This window comes from Etheostoma spectabile, chromosome 11 (assembly GCF_008692095.1).
Source record: "Etheostoma spectabile isolate EspeVRDwgs_2016 chromosome 11, UIUC_Espe_1.0, whole genome shotgun sequence".
Classification (NCBI taxonomy): Eukaryota; Metazoa; Chordata; class Actinopteri; order Perciformes; family Percidae; genus Etheostoma; species Etheostoma spectabile.
Window position 1 is genome coordinate 13,956,177 of NC_045743.1, and position 18,649 is coordinate 13,974,825.

Below are 18,649 nucleotides of genomic sequence, written 5' to 3' on the forward strand. Positions count from 1 at the left end.
TTCTTGTGTGCTGTTATTGAAAAAATGCTGCTGCTGTAACAACAAAATTTCCCCGTTGTGGGATGAATAAAGTGTAATCTATCTAATCTAATTGCTGTCGTCACTGCCCTGGATGAGACCCACAACTGTTGTCATCAGCATATTTAATAATGTGATTGGTGTTGAGTTTTGCACAGCAGTCATGGGTCACAAGGGTGTATAGCAGAAGGCTCAAGACGCACCCCTGGAGTGAGCCGGAACTCAATAAAGTGGTGGATAAACAGTTAGCCCCCACTTGTACAACCTGAGGCCTGTTACTCAGGAAATCAAGAATCCAGTTCTGAAGGTGTGTATTCATCCCCAGTGGGGCCAGTTTGTTAACCAGATGCTGCGGGATTATGGTGTTAAATGCCGAACTGAAATCAATGAACAGTATTCAGACCCACATATTCCTTCCCTCCAGGTGTTCCAGGCTCAGGTGTACTGCAGTAGCTATTGCATCCTCTGTTAAGCGGTTTGAGCGCTAAGCAAATTGAAGTGTGTATAAGGATGCGGGAAAGATGGAGGTAATGTGTTCCTTGACCAGTCTTTCAAAGAACTTCATTATTAGAGGGGTTAGTGCTATTGGGCAGTAGTCCTTTAAACAGGTAATGGAGGATTTTTTTGGCACAGGGGTGATAGCTGAGGTTTTATAGTAGGCTTGACACAAAGAGGTGTTAAAAATGTCTTTAAGGACCTGACTGAGTTGTTCTGCACACTGCTTTAACACTTGGCCCGGTAATCTGTCCGGGCCTGCAGCTTTGCTGGGGTTAATTTTCCTCAGGGTTTTGGACATCCTCCGGGTCAAGGCTCAGCACCTCTGACTGTGATGTTTTAGTGACACAGACATCCTCCATGCATTTATAGATGTAACTGGATACAAAATCCGCATACTTATTGATGTCTGTGCACTGGCTATTAGTAGCCGCCTCTCTAAACACTGACCAGTCTGTACTTTCAAAGCAGCCTTGTAATACCATCGTGGCTCCCTGCGGCCAGACCCTTAACTGCTTTGTGGAGGCCTTGGTTCTGGTAAGCAGAGGCCTAAATGTTGGTATTAGACAGCAATGTGGTCTGATGATCCCAGATGGGGGCGGGGCGCTGCTTTGAACACAGTCTTGATGTTAGTGTACACATGGTCTAGTGTATTTTCATCTCTTGTCGCAAAATCCACATGCTGGAAAAAGTGGGGGAGAACTTTCAAATGTTCCCCTGGTTGAAATCCCTAGCAACAATGAATGCACCCTCCGTGTATGTGGTTTGCAGTTCATTGATGCGTTGACAAAGAACGTCCATGGCTATTTTTGTGTCTGCGTCAGGAGGAATGTATACTGCAAGGATGAAAATAACAGAGCATTCCCTCGGAAGATAGTAAGGGCGGCATTTAACAGCCAGGACCTCAATGTCTGGGGAACAGTTTGAGAAAGACCTGTTAACATTCGTGCACCATCTGTTGTTAATATTTATGCAGACTCCACCCCCGTGAGTTTTGCCACTGAGAGTCCTGGACCTGTCAGCCCGGAAGGCGGTCAGTCCCGCAAAAGTAATAGCCTTGTCTGTGACAGACTCATTCAGCCAGGTCTCTGTAAGGACTAGTGCACAGCAGTCTCTCACCTGCTGCAATGATGTTAAATCCAACCGGAGATAATCTATTTCATTTTCCAGTGAGCGGACATTTGCTACCAGATGGTAACGATGGTAACGGCGTCCTACAGGGATTTGCTCTCAGCCTGGCGCAGGCTCCGCCACAGCAACCCCGTTTCTGCTTGCTCGTACTCCGCCGCCAGCATCGTCTTTTCCGGGTAGTGTTAGAGAAAGGTGCTGGCGTAGAGCTGGTCACGCCGGGTTCAAAATCATTCAGTTTGTTTATGCTGCTCGGATCAAGTGTTCCAGCTCTGATTATCGTCCGCATTAACATCCGACTTTGTCAATCATCAACTAGGCGCCTTTTAGTAATCCCCTTGGGTTCAGAGGTGTTCTTGTTGTTTTCGTTGTGAGCCGATGCAGCCACAACCTACTGTGGCACCGCCAAACTCAATAATTTCCCACCATACTCTATCATTTCTCAGAGATATTATTTTGAAGAGCATACTCTCTTTGTCTTCTGTGTATCGTAGTTAGGCAATGTAAAATCTCTCTCAACGTTTTCTCACCCAAACAATATAATCAGGAAGAATGATAGCAAGTCTAATAACTTAACACAGAGTGGTACTCACAGTAGTTTTTCCAGAGTGGGTCTTCCAGAAGAGGAAGGTGGTTTCAGCCTCCTTCTTCTTCCTCAACAAGGACAAAGACAGGGAGTCATACTGGCCACAGCCCTGATGAAGGGACTGATACTCTGTAGTTAACTACGTGGGAGAGAAATGAAGAGAGGTTAAATTTTAAATTTAAATTTTAGAACATACAAATGACCGGCTCTTACAGAAAGTATACCTCCATTACCATTACATCCTAGCAGACTGCCTGGCCACTGTTACAAATTTGGACATTTTAATTCTGCCCACAAAATGCAAAATACAGTGGAATATTTTCTACTACACTGTATAAATATGATGAGGACCGACTTCATCAAAAATAACAACAAAGAACACAAGAAAGCATTAACTTCTGCCAAGACTGCAACATTCTCAAAATCTATTATTATGATAACAGCAAATACGTATGTAACACTGCTCATAAAATAACCACTCTCATGAGCTTGACAGGAGAGTAATTATATATAATTATGTTAAGGAAACAATGAAGGAATGTCTATTACCAGTAAAAAGTTTAAGAAATTCAAACTTCTCAATTCAGTAGTAAAGGCTTGTTCTCTTCACATGTTGAACATGGAATTAACAGACTGCTAAGCTTCAGTTTGTCATTTTAAATGTATTTTGTTTACTGCTAAATAACTTAATTTCATATATGAGGTTTTGTTCTATTATTTAAGCTACAGCATCTCACTCAAAGCTTGTTTTTTAACCATTCTTACTATATCTATGAACAGGTGTTGCAAAATGGGGAGTATCTTATATTGAAGCTAATGCAATATCAGTCATAAGTTACGGTATTTCCAAAGTTACTCATGGGAAATAAACACATTTGGAAAAGGTGGAAGTGAAAGGAAAAAGAGAAGAGCAAAAGTGTTTGAGTAAAAAACAGAACAAAGAGAGAGCTTCCTCCTCACCACATCGTAACAGGCCGCCAGTTTGAGCAGGACTCGGCTATACTGGTGGAGTTGCTGCAGAGGCCAGTACAACAAGGAACCCAGATCAACATCACCACTGACAGACTGGTCTGATACACACAGCTGAGCGAGCATGGTCTGCTGAGAGCCTAAACACTCACTGGACAGAAATACACAGAGAGACAAAGAGACACCACTCAAGACTCAATTATCTTCAGTATTTTAAATCTAAATATGTCCGTTTTCAGTTGATGGGAGAAAATCCATTTGCTTTTCTAAAAATGTTCTGTTTGGCAACTCTGCACAGGATCCCTTCCTGTGTTTTAAGTTTGTGGTTTGTTTTGGGTAAAAGATACAAATCACTTTAGCTATTTAGCGAGAATGATCATCAGAATGTTTTCTCTGCTAACACTGGGGCAAAGCCAAGTGAGGTTAGCAGGACTCCTCAAGCGAAAACAAAGAAAAAACAAAAAGGAGCTTACAGTGAGAGTTTATGGAGTGATCGGAATCCGCCCATCACGTGGAAGTCACCTACTGACGAACAATACCTAGAGAGACAGCAACAGAGAGAGGGAGAGATATTAATTTGGGTTTTTCCTTGAATTCACATGCTGGATACAATATAAAAATGTCAAATGTAAAGGTCGTCATTTTTTTTTTTTTACATAATCGGCATCGTCCAATATCCGAGTATATCAAGCCGATTAATAGGCAGGCGCCAATATATGATGTATTTTATATACATTATTTATACAAAATACGTTTTTACATTATACACTTTTAATTTAAGTACACAAGTGCAGATTGATGAAGTGTTCAATAAATGTTTTTGTTGAGAAATTTGTGTATCTTAATTATTAGTGTTGAATTTTAATTTTTTTAATTTTAATTTTTCAAGTACAGTTTTAAAAAGAAGAACACGTCAGCAGCATTTATCGGCTGACCCTGACTTTTAAAGATTGGCATCGGCCAGAGAAAAACCCATATCGGCAGACCTCTAGTCAAATGTACTAGTAGGTCCTGGGTAAAAAAAAAAAACTTGTACCCCTCTGTCCGTTTATTGGTTTACAGTTTGGCTACAGTCTGGACAATAATAATTCATTCAGAAAGCTTTGTATTCAAACAGATTTATGGATTCATTGACAATACATATATTGTTATGTGGGGTCTTTTGTTACAGACGTGGACCTTTAACATTCAGACAAATAATATAAGCTGGTATTTACTGTAATTTTTAACTCTTAAAGCATATGTCAAATCATTTCTTGGTGTTAAATAAGAGTTTATTACAGGTTCTTTACTGGAACTACAAAAAATAAAATGGGCTGAAACACAAAGTAAATGAGAGGAACATTAAAAGGGTTAAACTGTGACTAAAACGCCAAGAAATACACAACAAGCTGAAGACATGCATAGGTATATTTGCTATAAAACGTATGAGAATGTCTCTATTAATAAATATACAGTATGGGCTTTTTGTGTGCTGAGACAAAAACAGCTGAACCTTACTCTTTATATATGTCCATAAAGTGCTCAGCATGTGTCAGCAGGGGAAGGGAAGTGACATCACAGCCCTGCACATCATGCAGGAAGTAGCTGAGTGACGTGGAGTGTCGACCGATCAGGACGCTCAGACGAACAAAACTCTCACAGACAGAGAAGAAGAGATGAGTGCACGGCTCACCTAACGACGGACTCACAATCTCTGTGCAGGAGAACACACAAACACAAAAAAGTTGATTTACATTTAAGAGGAATATTTAAATTCACATATTCAAAATCCCCAATAGTAAGAGGGTCAGAGAAGGAAATGCAGAGTAGACGCATGACAGCAGTTCAACAACGATGGAGCCAGTACAGAGACGCTCTCACCTCTGTTGCGTAGTGGTGTGAGGAGGCGCTCCATGACGGTGCTTGACCAGCAGTAAAACTGTCTTTCTCTGGAGGCCAGCTCATGGATTGCTGAGATAAAACCCATGACGTTCTGGTCTGCCAGCACCGCACAGCTCTGACCGCCGCTGCACACAGTGCTGATGTAACCCATCTACACACAGAAGAAATACTTGTTAGTCATACATTAACAGCAGGATTCCAGTATTTTGCGGTTTCTCGCTGTTGCTTCTAATGTTTTGTCATGTCTCTCAGCTTTCTCATGACTTCCTCCCTTTGTTCCACATATGTCCACCAGATTTCAAATTGGCAGCTGTGATTGATTACGTCTCTGTGTGGTGTATGTATCTGTTTTCTGTTTAAAGATTTCGGTCAATACCACAAATATAACTTCATCAGGATACTTCTTTGTACTGTAACTATACTGAAATATGAGTAATAAACCACAAACCGTTGTGTTAAGGACCAACAAACCTCCATGCAGAAGGGCAGCAGGGTGGGTCTGACTGTATAACTCTCCGCTCTGTTGGGGGACCTCTGACATGAACTTTGACTCTGGTGGGACCTTGGACTCGGCGCTGACGTTGGCTCCTGCTGTTGGCCACAGTACAACAGGACCGGCTGGACACAGTCTCCATCAGCCAGGAGGAGGGAGTGGCTCTGACCGGCTGACACGTCCCAAACCCGAAGACCATCAGACAGCTACGGTGGCCAGCCAGGGACAAAACCAAGAATGCTATTAGTTTGTTTACTGATTTGTAAGTGTGACTATAATATGATAACTTATGTATACTTTTTTACATGTTACCTGGTACACAGTGTTATTTTCTTCACACTATCTGTCATTTCAGCTCATTTGCATTCATACTGTATGTCCTTGAGTATGTTTTACAGTACAAACGACATCCCTCTAATGATACGTTCGTTTTTAATTTTCTTTTTTTTTTTAAGTTATTTTTTCGGGGTTTTATTCCCTTTATTTTTAGACAGGACAGATATGTAAAGGGGGGAGAGAGAGAGGGGGGGAGCAACATGCAGCAAAGGGGCCACAGGCCGGACTCGAACCCGGGCCCGCTGCGTCGAGGGGCAAGCCTCTATACATGGGCATCCGCACAGACCACTGCGCTATCTGGATGCCCGTTTATAATTTTCAATAATACTGACTGATGAATTGATTGTGTGAATAACTGAATGTTTGTCAGTGAATAAAAAAAGAAATGAGAAAAAGAAATAAGCATTTACAGAAATAAATCACTATATGACTAAACATGTGAAATACTGTAAATTAGTTAATCACTGAATGAATGAAAGAAGTGACATGACTGACTGCTCTACCTTTGCCTGTTGAGGTACAGTGACAGGACTGTTGACGTGACCGAGCTGTCCACACATGTTGCTGCCCCATGAGTACACCTGAAAAACACAAGATACCTTACTTGGTGTAAAATGTGTGTGCTCTTGTACTTTGTGAGGACCAATTTCACTTTTAGACCTTGACAATGACTAGTCCTTGTCATTTCTCTAAAGCATTGTATCAGACTTGATTTGAACTTTAAGGTTAGACTTAGGTTACTTAGGATAAGTCATGTACTTGTGATGGTTAAGGAATAGTATCAGAGGCCAAGGAGAATATTATGTCAATGAGAGTCCTCATGCAAACGTACAATTACATGTGCGTATGCGCTGTGTTACCTGGCAGTGAGCAGTGAGAGCCAGGGAATGGTGTGACCCTGTGGCGACTTTGATCACCTCCTCCCCTGTCAAAGACTTGATACACAGAGGCTGGAGTCTGGACAAACAAACACACACTGTAACAGCTTGTATACATTGGAGGCGTTTTAGCTGTGTTTTTATCTAACACGCATGTCTGCACAGGCCTCATAACAGCTTGAATTTCACTAGCACTATTTACACCTATTTACAAAACCCAACGTATTTTTACACTCCAAGTCTTCGCACGTTTTACATACTACTACAGTGACTATCTGACTGTGCTAACATGCTGCTCATATTACACAGATTGTGTAGACATTGTATAAGAGTTACAGTATGAGTCTAGTCTTGTTTTTATTTAATTTCGCTGTGACTTTTAAAGTAAGTGCATTTCACAGAATTTATTTGCTTATCTTGTCCCATGTAAAGTAAGTACTATCACACATTTACAGCGTAATCAGTTCATAACAAATACAAAAGGTGTGTAATTTGATGCTTTTGAGAAATAATTTAAAAACGTGTTAAAGACGTTATACTCATTGACTTGTGCTTATTAAGTAATTTACCCAAAGGGACCATATTTTAACAATTTAAGCTCAGGGCGTGAAGCACCTGGTGCGTTTGTGGCGCGTATGAATCCACTACTGAAAAAAAGGGCCTGTGCGCCAGGCGGATGGTTCAAAAGGGTTGTACTTAGTGTCTTCATTAATCATAGGTGTTTTGGGGGTGTAACTTGCAGTAAACCAATCAGAGTGTCATTTTCGATTCCCTTTAAAAGCCAGGATCGTTTGTATGTAGCGCATTGCAGTTATGATGGCGGGTATTTTTATTTTTAAATCGTTTGCATGTTTGTGTGCTGCTGCGCGTCCCTTTGCGTGTAACAAGTATAGTGTGTGCACGCTGTCCACAAGCCAAGCGCATTTTACTAATGCACTGTTAAAATAACCATGAAATGCTGCGCTATATACTTCAGACCAGGTTTTTGTGGGTCAATGGTGTGATCACTTCCCACTGTCTCAAGTTAGCAATAGGCCAATAATGCGCCTGAACACAGCTCACTGTAAGACTAGCACGCCCATGGGCACACAGATGGGCGCTGGTTCATTTGCTATTTTAAATATCTATGAAAATTGAAAATTGCGTTGGTCTTAAACCAGCAAAGACACTTGCTAACATTTGTTAACAGGGCTATAACGGCATGGTGTGTTCACACAGAGCCAGTGAAAACTGAACCTCCAAATCTGTTGCAGGACAAACTGTTACACTGACTGTTTGTGACAAATTCTTTATGTTAATGTATAAGAATCTATTATAAGTATTGTATCTATTATAAGTGGGGATATACTACAAGCAAATGTGTGTACTTGTGTGTCCACACCTAGCAAGCTGATCTCCGTGGCCCAGTTGCCCCTCAGACCCGCGGCCCCAGCTCCACACTTCTGTCTCCAGAGACGGCAGCCCATCTCCAGCCTCCTCAGCCGCAGCAACCTGGGACCAACCAGCAGAGGATGGCCTGCAGGCACAAGACCGCAGTTGCCGTGGAGACCCTGAAATAAAAATACATGATCTAATAGTAAAGTAGAGTCCTGGTAACAGTGTTTTTTCAACCAACTGAACATTTGAGCATCTGTCAAGACTGCAAAAACCCTTCATCGATCATACGTAACAACAGCCACTACAAACAGAGACAGTCGATGATGTTTCTCAAACTACAACATGACGAAGGAAATATAAGATATGAACAAAAATCTACATACAGTAAGTGTCACATATACCAAGTATAACATAAGTCTGTAGCTGGTCTGTGTTGCCTCATCTCCACAAACAATGTGCACAAGAGTTCATATACAATTTTCTCACCCGCCTAAATCAACATTTTTAATAACCTAATGAGCTCCCCTGGAACAAACTTGTAAAACCATGTGTCCTTAGAAAAGCTAGCAGTGAGCTGTGTGAATCTGTCAAGGTGAGGTAAGCAGGCACAAGGCAAGAAATCCCAGCAAGAGATGAGTTGTGTAGAAGATCATGTAGTTGTTTAGCCACACAGGCTAACACAAGTTGACTGCTATCCAATATCTAATAAATACATAAAGCTCTAATAAAGTCTATATGAGGGATGGTTTTAAGATCTGTGTTGAAGGATGAGGGACTTTCATTCTGACACTATGAAACTCTGGGCAAACCAGAAAACAAGAAGTTAGTCTGCAGCAGTTGCTAATCACAATTTCCCTAAAAGTCAAACCATGTCTTTTGTGGCACTATGAATGTACTTCATACATTCTATAGGCAGTATATTGTGACTAAGGGACTTTCTCATTTTTATTTGTGGTCATTTTTATCTTATAATAGTTAATTATTATGTTATCTCAAGAAAGCAAATATGTTATCTCAAGATAATGATACCTTTGTTCTGTGAGCACGTGTATGTTGTAATCTTGACTTCCATATTAGTTGATCTGAGCTGTGTATCAGATCCAGGAATACCCATTATTGTTCAGTGTGTCAAAGGCAAACACAGGCAGAAATTGTATTGTGTGTTTCCATTGGAGATAAAAACATATATTCTTGTTCCTTGTTAGCCAAGCTGTAACTTCACAGAGTAACCCATTTCAGTGATTTTTGCGGATATTGTTTACTTTATTGGTACCAGATCATTTGTGTATTTATGTAAATGTGTATTTATGTCTGTGGTTGAACATTCAAATCGTATTATCTGCATACTTAATATGAAGCCTGAACCAGCAGACAGTTAGCTTAGCTTATCTAGAGTAAAAAATAAAATACTACCACCAGCAACTCTAAAGCTAGCTAAAGCATGTTCATTAGCTCATGGCTAAATATTTCTTGGTGAACAGCCTCTTCCAGTCTTTATGCTGAGCTAAGCTAATGGCGACCTGGTTCCATCTTCAAGCCAGGTTTATGGTTGCAGCGGTGTTCCCGGAGTGAGGTGTGCAAGCCATAAAACTACGGCTGTCGTTTTCAGCGTGAAGGCTGCGCAATTTGTTGCGCCACATGGTCGTCCACCTCTGAATTTCTGTAACTCTGTGCACTTTCAGTACAACATGGTCGGCTGGGAAGACTGGCCGAGCATGTTCGCCTGTACAAACATTCGTTTGATTCTTTATGTAAAGACCACAGGGAGTCAAACAGCCTTAAATACGTGGTCAGAGAGAAACACCACACCGGGAAAAGAAGAAGCATTTTACAGGAGAGAGTGGAAAAACATGGGAAATCTCTATGTCAAAGCTAAAAAGAAATGGCTTAATGGAAAGAGTTTTTTCAAGTGTTACAGGCAGACAGTAGTTTCAATTCGGAGATAAACAACAGTCATGGTAATAATTAGAGTAGATAAATGTATTATGTTTGGTGGTATGTCTGTGTTAATAATGGATGTGTTTTTTGTTTGTGATTTTTCTTAATTTGTTTATATTTATAAATAAAAAAACATTTGATCACAAAAAAAAATTGTGGATGTATTTTGTGTGTGTTTACTAGTTCTCTAAATACATCCATGGTTTACTATGGTTGCCAGGCAGCCTGCTTTCCTTAACTTCTGCTTTCTTCTTCTCCACTACTTATATCTTATTCACAGATTAGCTTGTTTGTACGCCCTCTGATGTTTCGGAGAATACTGTCACGATCAACGAATTGACGAATGATCATCTTCCTGCATGCTTATAGCACACGGGCCATCTATGGAGGCCCATGCCTCGATGTTGAGCGTAAGTATAACCAAACCTTTAGAGCCCAGGACATCAATCTTCTTTTTAAGATTATTTTTCAGGCATTTTAAGCCTTTAATGACAGGACAGCTGAAGAAGGGAAAGAGGAGAGAGAGTGGGAAAGACATGCAGCAAAGGGCCGCAGGTTGGAGCCAAACCGGGGCTTGCTGCATCAAGGAGTAAACCTCTATATATAAGCGCCCACTCTATCAACTGAGCTATCTGGGCGCCTAGGACATCAATCTTCTTATCTAACTCTTGGCAAGAAAGTAAATATTTCCCAAACGTGCTGTCAAGTTGTTCTCACCCTACCATTCTTACCACGGGTGGGTATTCCAGGCAGGGAGCGTCTCCTGTTTGTTGCTGCTCTGCCCTTCTGGTTTATATTTGTGAGACTGGAGCTTTTCTGCCCCTGCAGTGTCTGCTTCTCCGCCTCCAGACAAAGCCGAACTTCTTCCAAACACACTGGGGAGGAGGAGTACGGCACGGCCACGCCACTGTTAGCATAGGAACGCAAATACACTGCAGGTGACTGTCTGTTGGTATGTGGAGATACTGCTGCATAGTTGAGATTTAAGTGTTTATCTGGGTTAATATTCTAAAGTTAAGCTTGACTTTTTGTTATTTATCACAGTGTTTAAACAAAGGTGAAGAGGAATCACTTGCATAAAATGAAGATCCACAAAAATAGCACTAAAAATGTTCTTTCTGGAGTGAAAAATTCTCAACATTACTTTTTTCTGATTATTGAAAACACTGATGAACTGCCTCAAATTCTTAACCAAAGTGCCACATTCTCGACTAAAGTAAATTTGGTCTTACTTGTTGTTTTGACTCTTGATTGGCGAGTCATCTTTGTAACTGGAAGTCAACAGATCCGTGGAAGGAGTTGAGGAAACACAGCTGTCATCTGGAGAGAAGGAATAAAAACTTTTTAGGACAAAGAAAATAGAATGAGGGGCAAACAACTATGAAGAAATTAAGAAATAAACCAACCTCAAAACAAAGACATATGGAACAAAACTGAATTACCAACCTGAAGTGTAACTGCTCAGTGAGTCGGTATCTCCCGGCCCGGTGGTGTGGCGCATCTCAAATGAGTGACTAGAGAGTTTCTGAAGGAGATTCTGAAGCTCTAGCTCGTCAGGGAAAGCAGAGTTCTTATTGGCTTCCCAGCCTGACAGCAAATGAGACTTGGGGCTGCCATCTGTGTCAGTGAGAGGGTGAGTTTGCCCAACTGAAAGATTTTTCCTGAAGTTTTGTAATGAAAGAACGGGAAAGAGAGCAGAGAAAAACTGAAATACAAAAAGTTGAAATGCTAAAACGTAAAAATGTAGGCATAACAAAGAGACCCATAAGTTATCCAATACCGTACTGTTTAGTGTTAGATTTTCCATTTTCAGAAAATGGACATGAACCGGCTGCAGAGCCAGGGCTGCTTCCAGCTGACCGTCCCCGAGATTGTAACCTTCGTCTGGGTCCTCTTGTTCTGGGAGAGGTCTGGGAATGCAAACCAAGCAGGGTCTAAAATAGTTGAACCTCTAAAATGAGCATAGATACTTACATTTATTGAAAACATTTCTGGTACAGGATATAAAATCTTCTATTCCAGACTCAAGCAACACAAAACTAATCTTTCTATTTATCTATCTATCTATCTAATTTTTATCTATCTATCTACTATCTATCATTATCATATATATATATATATATATATATATATATATATATATTCACACTTGTCATTTAGTTTTCATAAAAAACAATTTAATGATTAAAATTTTCTAACAATTCATAAAAACGTTCCATAAATTATTGACTTTATAACTATACATTACACCGTTGACAGGAAAATTGCATCCAACCTATAAAATATATCCATGCATACATTTTGAAAAGTTATTTTTATTCTCTAACCTTAATCATTTTTTACAGTGTCTAGATTTTGTAATTTTATATCTTTCAGGTACAACAATATATTAGGTCTGCCCATACATATTCTCTTATTAAATTTCTCTATTTTTGAAGTACAGTTACCTCGCCTGTCATGACTTCATTCAGCTCCACCCCCAGCGGACAGTAGTGACCAGCATCAACTGCTAACGGCTCCTCCCTTTCTGTCACTGCGTAGTGAGGCGACCGACCCCGCTCCCTCTTCTCAGTTGACTTGGTTGGATTCTGGCTATTCTGTGGAGGTAAACTGCGAACCAGGGCCAGGCTGTGGTAGGCACCACAAGACACCTGTGGGAAATAAATAGACATGGTATTTGTAGAAACAGAACATAGTATTCTTTATAATTTAAATATGGCAATGAATATTTCAGGAAGAGAAACTACCTGAATGACATGTCTGCCTGCCAAGTGCTCCACCTGTGCCAGAGACAGAAATAATACAAATGTGTTAAATTAAATAATGAAATTTAAATACAGTTTTGTCAAGTGCAAACATTTACCAATACGTCATTGATTCTCCACCAATCAGTACAAATATAAACATTGGTTGAGTCAATGGTTTTCATTCTGACTGAATTTTGAATGATGAAATTCAATGAGCTTTAAATCAAATGACCTTCTGTGGTCTCCAAACAGGGAAGTTGTTGGTGACCAAGCCAAGCTGGCAGCCGCTGCCCCACGCCCACACCTCTTTCTGGGCCGACAAAGCCAAGCTGTGCTCCCGTCCGAGAGCCAGATCCAACACCCGAACCACTGCTGGAGGAACAACCTCACTGTCCACCACTGTGACTTGGCAAGGCTCTGGAACTGACACAGGAGTTGTTTTTTTACATAGTTTGCCTGACATAATGTATTAATTGATAAATACCAAATGACTGAATTGCAATGACAGAAGAAAAAAGTAAGTCTGGGCAAGCAGTGGGTAGGATGGACAAAGAATCACTGGAATGAGGGAAGAAAAGACGTACAGAAGTTAGAAAGTAAGGTGTTGACCAACCTGTGATGTTTGTGATTGTGCCCCTCTCGGTCAGACCACACTGTCCTGCAGTGTTCTCCCCCCACATGTAGACATTGCCCTGCTCGCTCAGCGCACCGCAGTGGAAACCACCAGCAGCCACACGGACCACCGTCTTCCCCAGCAGAGAGACCTCCAGCACCGGAGCAGACACCGGGATGCTCAGATCCCTCCACAAAAGTTCTCCGAAAGAATAGACCTGTCCACCTTGAAGACAGTGATAAGTGAGTGGAAACTAGCAATTCTGACTTAAAGATGCCTATTAACCCAAATTTCACCAAGAGGACGAATAAAGTACCTCTATCTCTCTATCTATCTATCTATCTATCTATTAGAATTAGTAGCTTAGGGTATAAACATTTAGTTGTTTAAAAATGTATGGAAGGAATATTATTGTTGAAGATGTAATAATTTAACCATAGCCGAGTTCAGAGCAGGAACTTTCTTACAATCCTCGGATACAAATACACACAGAAAAAAAGTATCCCTTTCCAATACTGATGGGACAACATCATATCAACATAATGCGTGTAATAGCATTGAATCATTGCACAGGACTGCTTTCCCCACATACACAAACACACACTCCACTACCCTGTGTCAGCAGGAGTCCATGGTGTTCTCCCAAGGTGGCCTGCAGGACAGGCCTGGACAGGAGCACTCTCTCTGGACAGAGTTGCGCACTGGGCCCCGCTGACTGCCAGATGTGGAGCAGTCCTTGCTCTGGAGGAGTGGGAGCTGGCTCATCTGCAGGGCTGCAATAATGCATGCAAATGAATCAATAACATTGGCCTGAAATGGGCCTTACATTTAGACATAACCTGAACTAAAAGGCTAGGCTAAATCCATTATGTCCAAACCCAAACCAGCTGAATACAGTGTAAACTTGGCAACCACCATCCGGTTACAAAAACCACCTGAGATTGTAAATGTATAAATGTATTGTGGTTTAGTGACACAAACAGTCTCTTAAAGTTGGATTAAATTCCCACTCATTTCTCTGTCAACTGGTACTTGTTTGTTCAGCACCTGCAGGTCCTGACATGCAGTTATGTTTTGAGGGAGAACATCTTTAAGTGACTCACTTATACTCAACTGGACAAAGATATATTATATGATATTCTGGTTGATATTCTTTTGACATGGGAATCATATTTAACTGTCTTTAATTAGTTTGTCATTTGTAAAGCACTTTGAACTGAACTAATGGTATTAAAGTTGCTACACTGAACAAAATTATAAATGCAACACTTTTATTTTTGCCCCCATTTTTCATGAGCTTAACTCAAAGAGCTAAGACTTTCTATATACACAAAAGCACAGTCAGTATCGGATGTTATGGTTAGGGTTCATATCTCTCTCTCGACCTGACTGCAGTTTGTCATCGTAACCGACTTGAGTGGGCAGATGCTAACATTCAATGATGTCCGGCACTTGGGAGAGGTGTTCTCTTTATGGATGAACCCTAACCCTAACCATACCACCAGATACTGACTGGTTTCCCCCCCCACCAAATAAAAATAGTAATTGTTATTGTCAACATTATTATTCATGGTTTACAGTTACATGTGTAATTGTTACGGGCATCTTGCTTTAATATTCAACATTTTCCAGTGGAGGTTGATCGGGAAAGATAATGAGGACAGGGACTGCACTAATATGTGTGTGTGTGTGTGTGTGTGTGTGTGTGTTGTGTGTGTGTGTGTGTGTGTGTGTGTGTGTGTGTGTGTGTCTGTGTGTGCGTTACCTCTCCTCTCTGTTCTCCATCACTTCCAACTCTCCATTCCACAGGACAGTGAAGGCATCTTTAGTAACATTTTTCCATAGCTCTTGACTTTTGGTCACCCTCAACAATAAACCAGTTTACAGGAGCACGAATAATCCTCTGTACTGTTTCGATACCTCTTTGATTCATCTGGCTTCAAGTGCTTGTTCTTTCTTAAACACCTATTTGTAAAAAGAAAGATTAAAATATATACAGTATTTTTAAAGTGAGGCATGTGCAATGTTATAATAATAATAAGAAGAAGAATATTCTTCATTAGGTTTGCAGTTACAAATGCAATTGACTGTCAAGAGGGGATAAGCATGTTTCATTTTAGTGTTCTAAGGAAATCAACAGAGAATTCTAAAAGTTGCTTGACATTGGTAATCCATCAGAGTGAATATTTAGTCACCCTATTATTGATACATTAATGCCCATCCTGTATATTGCAAACAACATTTAATAATCTTGTTTCACAAAATAAGACTCGAGGTCTATATCTTTTTAAGAGGTTTTGCGCCATACAGTCTTCATCAGTTTGCTCAGAGACCTTGATTTAAGATTATTTATATCTAACGTTCATTTCAAATTCATGAGTTAACTTGTGTGATATTGATTTCCGTCATGTGCTAGCTAGCTAGTTTGTAATGGGAGCAGGAGGAGTGGTTTATTTAGCTCTTTACTGGATTCTGCTGACAAGTCACAACTCATTATCCAGTAAAACTAGTTGAGTGTTCTGTTATTGTTTCTCCCTGCTCCTTAGCTACGTGCTTTACATTAAAAGCAATAACGTTAACACATTATATTACCCCGTATCATTGGAAAAACACATCACATCAACACAGAACTAATAATTACTCTAAGGTTAACAGCTAAAGTTCCCTATTGATTTACACAGAGATTAACGTTAGCTAATTAACAGCAGGTTATGTCACCGAGTGAAAATAGAGACTGTCATGTCTTGCCAATGATACATTCGTCAATATTTAACATACAGCGAAATTAACTTCCCCCTCCTAAATAAAACACGAAGGTAGTTTATTATTAAAATAAGTGAGGTAAAGCTAGCTACCGAAGTTGGTTAGCTTAGCTAATGCTACCGCTGCTACAGAAGCTAACGTTAACGAATCTTACCAACTGCCAGGTTTAACTCGGGAGAAAATTGCGGAGATGTGTGAATGAGTCCGGATAACTGTCTGTAGCTGTCACGGCAGAAACACTGATTTATTCCAATCAGTGCTGCGCAGTGAAAGCAGAAGTTGTCTGACAGTTCTGTGTTGTTGACAGAAGCCACCTCTCCGATGGCAGCCGGGCAGGGACAAACACTGCGGCGGTGCCACACCTGTTGCTGCGGTGTGTAAATGACGCAAGGACGTTCCACTCGCTTACATTTCCAGACAGTAGTCTGGCTGCCAGTCACGTAGGCCTAACGTTACACTTATCCGTACATTCTTTGAACGGCATCTGACAACATTTGCACGTTCTAGAATAATGTAAGTATTGGATAAAAGATGAGTTCATGAATACACTAGGTTTAAAACAAAACCACAAGTCGGTTACATACTCTTTTGTTTGTTTGTAACAGCAATCTACCAAGCTAGCAATGTAAGCAAACTGGAATAGTTATAGCTGTTTTTTTATGTGATACTTAAAGCCAAAACAGTTTTTATCGTACTAAATATTTAACAATATCCACTGTAATACTCAAAATGTACTTCTTAAAACTACATGTAAATATAAAATAATTATCCATTATGTTCCGTTTTACAGTAAGACAATAGGCACATCTAAGGTCAAACTACTTTGTAAAAAATATGATCAAATTGACAATGTACATGCATGAAACAGAACAAAAAGTCACAAATGCCAGCAAAAAAATACCACTCAACTGAATTTATTGCAAAAAGTGCCCACTTGTTAACAGGTTATACACATACAGAAAAAAAAATACCCAACTAGTTATGGGAAAGTGCAAGGAATGTCAGCTTTGGTTTTGTTTACAATGTTCATCAGCCAGACAGCTGCCTTACACCAAGCAGGATTATCTAGCTAGCCAGCTACTATAACTTCTAAAATGGCATGCAGCAACTTCTCTGTACATTTGTTAATAAATAGCCTTCGTCGATAATTGACATCTAATATAGTCAAGTTTAGTTTTACAAATACAGATTCTAAATATTAAAAACTATAGTTCCTAAGAACCAAATCTGTCCTAAACTAAAGTCACTGTCTGATTATTACATTGCCTGGCATGCCTTCACAGGGGTCAGGATGGGGGGGGGGGGGGGGGGAAAGGTCAAAGGGGGTTCAATTACCGTAGAGAAGCAATATGGTAAAATAAAAAAATAAAATATTAATTTCCTTTTATTTGTTTCTTGTTTCAATAGTTAAAATGGCAACCAAGTCATTTAACTACTTGAATCATTATGCAAATATGAATGTAGTTGCAAAATGTTAAACTACTAGTTTAACTCCATGTAATTCACGACTGCCTCACACTGTGTGTGAATATACAGTATGTGAGAGCAGGATGGGTTTTCAGCTGTATGTAGGGTGACCAGATGAGAATGGGTAAAATCCGGAACAGGACGGGACGGGGAGGGTGTTCATGGGTGTTCATTCATAATGATTTATTATTTTTATTCAAGTATTCAACTGTCATGTAAACCCGAAAATACAAATACAAAAAATCAGCTCAGCAGCAGCTATTGTATTATACATGGAGTCATCCTCCCGCTTAAAGAAGGATGAGACCAAAGTGTTGGTCTGTACAGTTGTGTTATTTGTTACTAGGCTACTATTACTAACTTCTATATAGTTTGCTGCTAGCATGCAGCCTGCCGTCTGACTCCCCCCCCCCCCCCCCCCCGTGTGAAATACCAAACTCCTTCCTACACATTGCAAAACGCTTTGTTTGCATCACGTAAAACTGCAGCAATCCAAAGGTATTTCCCTACCCAGTCCTCCCGGTACCTGCAGAGACATTTTTGCTTTTTAGTTACTAGTTCATCGGGTCCCAGGACACCAGCCTGAGCCTCCAATGAATGAATGAAAAATAGCAATGCGTATATATTCAAATCCGTGCCTAGCTGCCTGTAGCAGCTGACGGGAACTGGCTGCAGGAAGACTCAATCACCATGAACAGTTTGTAATGTTCTATTAGACTATAACTACTCGAGAGTCTGCTCTTGAGACTGCTCTAACTTTTGGGACAATTAGGGCAAGAATCTGGATTTCAGGACTGGCCTGAATTTATTGGGGACGTCAGGTCACCCTAGCTGGATGTTGGAACAGCAGAGGTCTGCAAAAGCAGCATTGGCTACACCTGCTCAGGTTGTTGCCCAGTTGTTACACTTACAAGAGTTTAAAATGTAGCCTGTACAAAGTAAGCCTGTGAAACATGT

General features: G+C 40.4%; 1 protein-coding gene across 5 annotated transcripts in view; it reads right to left on the reverse strand.

Annotated features, from left to right (window-relative positions):
• Positions 1-16,620, reverse strand: part of LOC116697989 (alsin) — a 32,304-nt gene extending 15,684 nt beyond the window's left edge. For 4 of the 5 annotated variants that reach the window (XM_032529669.1, XM_032529668.1, XM_032529667.1 and 1 more), the window contains exons 1-20: positions 16,380-16,620; positions 15,228-15,427; positions 14,075-14,235; positions 13,463-13,687; positions 13,082-13,272; positions 12,850-12,882; positions 12,550-12,753; positions 11,888-12,012; positions 11,549-11,763; positions 11,335-11,422; positions 10,834-11,009; positions 8,169-8,337; positions 6,770-6,866; positions 6,413-6,490; positions 5,552-5,779; positions 5,060-5,231; positions 4,697-4,892; positions 3,670-3,735; positions 3,188-3,347; positions 2,235-2,366 (exon numbers count right to left, since the gene is read on the reverse strand). In XM_032529669.1, the coding sequence (XP_032385560.1) occupies positions 2,235-2,366; positions 3,188-3,347; positions 3,670-3,735; positions 4,697-4,892; positions 5,060-5,231; positions 5,552-5,779; positions 6,413-6,490; positions 6,770-6,866; positions 8,169-8,337; positions 10,834-11,009; positions 11,335-11,422; positions 11,549-11,763; positions 11,888-12,012; positions 12,550-12,753; positions 12,850-12,882; positions 13,082-13,272; positions 13,463-13,687; positions 14,075-14,235; positions 15,228-15,247 (2,736 nt within the window). In that variant the 5' untranslated portion in view covers positions 15,248-15,427; positions 16,380-16,620. The remainder of the gene's footprint in view (positions 1-2,234; positions 2,367-3,187; positions 3,348-3,669; positions 3,736-4,696; positions 4,893-5,059; positions 5,232-5,551; positions 5,780-6,412; positions 6,491-6,769; positions 6,867-8,168; positions 8,338-10,833; positions 11,010-11,334; positions 11,423-11,548; positions 11,764-11,887; positions 12,013-12,549; positions 12,754-12,849; positions 12,883-13,081; positions 13,273-13,462; positions 13,688-14,074; positions 14,236-15,227; positions 15,428-16,379) is intronic. The other variant, XM_032529670.1, reaches the window with a different exon arrangement.
• Positions 16,621-18,649: the final 2,029 nt, after the last annotated feature.